This window comes from Chrysochloris asiatica, unplaced genomic scaffold (genome assembly GCF_000296735.1).
Source record: "Chrysochloris asiatica unplaced genomic scaffold, ChrAsi1.0 scaffold00039, whole genome shotgun sequence".
In the NCBI taxonomy this organism is placed as follows: domain Eukaryota; kingdom Metazoa; phylum Chordata; class Mammalia; order Afrosoricida; family Chrysochloridae; genus Chrysochloris; species Chrysochloris asiatica.
In genome coordinates this window covers 4,268,939-4,273,827 of record NW_006408557.1, presented here as the reverse complement: position 1 = coordinate 4,273,827, position 4,889 = coordinate 4,268,939, and the positions used below count along the sequence as shown (strand labels likewise).

General features: G+C 39.3%; 1 protein-coding gene across 2 annotated transcripts in view; it reads left to right on the top strand.

Moving 5' to 3' along the window:
• KIF16B (kinesin family member 16B) overlaps positions 1-4,889 on the top strand; it is a 396,905-nt gene that overhangs the window by 240,594 nt on the left and 151,422 nt on the right. For both annotated transcript variants that reach the window (XM_006860622.1, XM_006860623.1), the window contains 2 exons: positions 1,551-1,647; positions 2,923-2,973. In XM_006860622.1, the coding sequence (XP_006860684.1) occupies positions 1,551-1,647; positions 2,923-2,973 (148 nt within the window). The remainder of the gene's footprint in view (positions 1-1,550; positions 1,648-2,922; positions 2,974-4,889) is intronic.

Genomic DNA, 4,889 nt, shown 5'->3' with positions numbered 1-4,889 from the left:
AGAGACAGAGACAGAGACACAGAGACAGAGACACAGAGAGAGACAGACAGACAGAGAGACAGAGAGTGAGTGAGAGAGTCCTGGTGTAGCACTGTAGGTAAATATGCTGGACTGCAAAGTTGGTTTTAACTGCAAGGTTGGCAGTTCAGCTCACCAGTGGCTCCTCAGAAACCCTATAAAGGCTTGCTATGGGTCAGAGACAACTCAACAGCACTTAACAACAACAAGAAGATATATATATATATATTGGAGTTAGGATACCTGGGTTAAAATCTCGCTTTGTTACCATGGCTACTGGAAAGGGATTTCGAGGAGGGCTAGCTTCAGCACTACTGAGTTTCGGTTGAAGGTGATTGGAAACTTGGAATTGATAGTGATGATGGCTACACAACCTCATGAATGAAATTAATGTTACAGAATTGTACAACTAAAAATTATTTGTTTTTAAAATATGCTAAGATGTAAACATGGAAAGCAGTTTATGTGAAATAATGCATCTAATTGGTTTCTGTAGAATTGGGGACAAAGGGTGCTTAGAAATTAGTAAGACTTCTCTTTGAGCACACTGAGCCTCTAGAAAGATTTTAGATGGAGCTAACATTCTCTGGTCTCTTGGGTCCCTGTGAATGAAACAGTCTAAGATCAAATCAGCTGAACCAGAGATCAGGAACTACTGGAATGGTGAAGGCTGCTGGTTGTACATCATACAACTTCACATATATTCTGTGTATAATTATGTATAAGAGGACTTCAGAAATTTCATGGAAAAATGCAATTAGAAGATACTGCAATTTCTTCCATGAACTTTTTGAAACCTCTTGTATGCAGTTGACAGTTCCCTCAAAAGTCATCTGTTGGGGCTTCCTCTCTGCTAGGCATTTTGGAAAGAAAACCAAACCAAACTCATTGGCCTCCAGTTGTTTCTGACTTCATAGCACCCCTATAGTATTGTTGTTGTATCGGCTTTCCAAGGCTTTAAAAATCTTTACAGGAGCAGAAAGCCTCATCTTTATCCTGCAGAGTGGCTTGAAAATGTGATTTCTACCAACTAGTGCAGATAGGCCAGTTGGACAGACAAGACAGATAAGGAACAATGCAAGATATTGTTTGATGTTATTAACAAGGATTCACAGAGACAACATCCACCTATCTTTTTTATCTTCATGACCTTATGCTGTGAAAAATAATTATTACCATTTTATGTTTGAAGTAACTGAGGCTCAGCATGTGAAGTGTCTGCCTGAGACCATGGAGCTTTGTGAACCCAGTGTCTCTGCTTTCTCCCTGATCTGTTGTGGAATCTCCACTAAGAGCACATTGGAAGTTTTGGATGAGAGCAGTTAGTCTTCTGTCCACTCCCCAAGTTTCTGTTATTTGTCAGTTTACTTCTGGTTTGAGGAACACACTTAGCACTAGGTTTCTTAGGAGAAAAATGTTCATGGTTCAGAGGTAGTTTTAGTGTTGGGCGTTTCGAATGAGAAAGTCCTCTTTTTTGAAGGAGTGATAATGAAAGGAACTCAACATGTTTCATGTGGTTCCATTGTTTTAAGGATCAATGCCTATATTGAAGAAGAAGTCCAACGACGTCTTCAGGATTTTCATCGTGTGATTGGCGATGGTGGCAATACATCTGCAGAAACAATAAAGGTAAACTGAAGGAACCAAGTCATATGATCATTTGTATTCAAGATGATTATTCACTTAAGTTAGTGGTGGTCGTGGTGAAGGCTTATTACTGGTTCTAAGTGAGAATGTTTAGATGTTACAATGAAATACAGATTGAATAAGGAACATTCTAAAAATGCAAATTCAATCCTGGTTTCTTCTTCTTGTTAAAGTACCGTCAAGTTGGTTCTAACTCACAGTGACCCCATACAGGATTTTCAAGGAGTGATTGGTGGGTTTGAACTGCCGACCTTGCATTTTAAACCAACCTTGTGGTCCAGTGCTTTATCTTACATGCCACACCAGAACTCCAAATCTTGTTTGGATGGAGTTTAATAGTTTTTAAATACTATTCTTGAATTATTTTTTGACAAAATTTTATTTAAAATTTTTCGTCTTCTAGTAGATCTTAAAATGTTGTATATACTCTGCTTGATTTATCAAAATTCTACATGTGTTATTTTTCCATTTCATGTAAAGAACAATTCCTATTTCCGTAAGGCATTTAATTTATTTTGTAAATTACCCAAATTAGAAATATACATTTTTGCCTTTCAGATGTTTATTTGTGACAAGTTAATTTTTATCAACAAATATATTTCATATCTGTCATACATATTAAGGATTGTACTAAGGAAATCTTTAAATTTAGAATTTGAAGATTAGAAATAAATGGTTAAATTGTCTTACAAGCAGATAGATTGCTAAAGTAATGTTCACCTATTGTTGTTAGTGCTATGGAGTCGGTTCCAACTCATAGCGACCCTGTATAGGGTTTCTGAGGCTGTAAATCTTTGTGAGAGCAGAAAGCCTCATCTTTCTCATGCTGAGCAGCTGGTGGGCTTAGACCACCGACCTTGTGGTTCCCAGACCAGTGCTTATCCTACACAGCCACCATGCTCTGATGTTCAACTGTTGTTGTTGTTGTTATGTGCCATCGAGTCGGTTCCGACCCATAGCGACCCTGTATAGGGTTTCCGAGGGTGTAAATCTTTACGGGACTAGAAAGCCTCATCTTTCTCCCGCGGAGCAGCTGGTAGTTTCGAACCGCTGACCTTAAGGTTTGCAGCCTGATTCGTAACCACTACGCTACCAGAGATGTTCAACTAGGGAATGTAAATTCTATAGACGGTGTCATTGTTGAATGGTAAGTATGTTTCTTTAGAATTTTGTTCTCATAAATATTTCTAATCAAATCAACTTAACCCTTCTATAAAATACTATAATTTAACAAAGGACTTTTTATTTTCTTTTCAGGATAATGAGAAACTTCACAATGGCACTATTCAACGTAAACTAAAATATGAGGTAGGTAATGATTTTTCAGATTGATAGGGTCGTTTTAAATTATGGCATACTCGTGTGATTAAATTTTCTTAATGTTGAGTTGTATAATTAGAATTTTGAAGTCCCAGGGAGATTAATGGCTACTAGGAAAAGCAAGTTATTATATAGACTTAAAATTAAATGGAATCCTGCAGGTTTAAAAGTGCTTTGGCTTTATTTGAATGGTATGTACCTGGTGGAGGCCCTTTGCCCACTCTTTCTTTTGTAACAGTATCCTTTCCCTTGGTCTCTATTTGAAAGGCAGAATTATATAATCAGAATCAGATACAGCATTTGGAAATGAAACAGAGTACTTTCTCTGTGTTTGGAAAGTCCTGTTCCTATTATAGACTGAGTTGGCATTACTACAAAGGAAATAATCTTGATTGATTAACCTATTTTTTTGGTGGATTGTCAAACCAACATTTATTTGGGCGTGTGATTTGCAAGGTTTTACTTGTACTTTCCTTTGCTGATTGACTCTGTTCTTCCCATACATTCCTAGATTAAAAAAACAAAAACAAGAAAACAACTTATGTGACCCTCTAGGATAAGCACTGGACATGCTTGGTGGTTTGAGACCACCAGCTCTCCAGAGTCACTTGTAAACACCCGAACAGCAGTAAACAGTGGACCGGAGTATTTTTACCACAAGTTCTCAGACCTTGATAAAGATAACAGTCATCACCTGCTACAGGCTGGTGCAAAGGTGATCAGCCAGGCATGTGGGTGGCCTCTGTGACTCAAGTGGGCTGACCTTTTGTGTAATAACCTTCATCACCCCTGGACATGCCCCTGAATTTTTTCCCCAAAGCTCAGGTTGGCAGCAGCCACATGAAGAGGCAGGGGACCTGAGGTTAGCAAAGAGAACCATACCCGACAACAGCTCCAATCTTCCCAGCTGCATAGTTACTAGGTTCCTTGCCAAGCTCAGTGTTCTGGCTTGAATATGAAGATGGTAGAAAGCTCTGCATTTAAGCAGACGTAGAAGAAATGCTGAAATTTAAAGAGAGCTCTTTAAAAGACTTTCGTGTACATGTGACTTGTTCTCAACCAGACCCTTTGGGTGACCTGAATGAAACCAACATGTTGGTGTTCACTGACTTGCTGTTGCTAACTGCATAAAGCCTCATCCCCAGCTAGCATGTTTGCTCCTGCTTCATTCAATTTCATATGCTCTGGTTCTGTCTGATAATCGCCTCAGCTCATTGAACATTTTTCATGCTCTACTTCTCTGGACTAAAGGAGATTCAAATCAGCTTTGGCTGACAGTGTTTGATTCCTGAGCTCTGTTGAGGTCTTCTTGCTCAGTGTGTTCTGTGACCACAGAAACCTCTCTCAACAGATATGCTGTGACCTCCTGTTTGTCTTGATGTCAAAGTCTGAGGTTCCTGCCTGCACTAATCTCCTTTGCCTTAAGCAAGATCTGGTTCAGCTTTTCCCTTGGAAAGCAGAAATCTCTGATTTAGTTTTGGCAAACAGAGTTCAGTTGTCCTACAAATTCCAGAATACTTGGTCAACATGATTGACTTTTTTCATGGATATATGGAAATCTACATTCTCTCTCTGGCAGAGGTTCAGTCATTGGTCAGAGTTAAGGGTAACTCCAGCCAAGGCCATTGCCAATCACTAGTGTTTCCGAACACCTGCATTGCACTTGTGAGGAAAGATGCCTTTTTCATCCCTGCACTAACTCTTTAAAACCTATCTTCTCCATCTGCAAAATTTGAAGTTATTGAATGCCATGCTTTAAATGAACTCAGATGTGGTTGTTGTTGTTGCCAGGTGCCATCGAGTCGGAATCGACTCATAGCAACTCCATGCACAGCAGAACGAAACAATGTCCGATCCTGGGCCAACCTCACTACCGCTGCCACACTTGAGTCCATCAATGATGC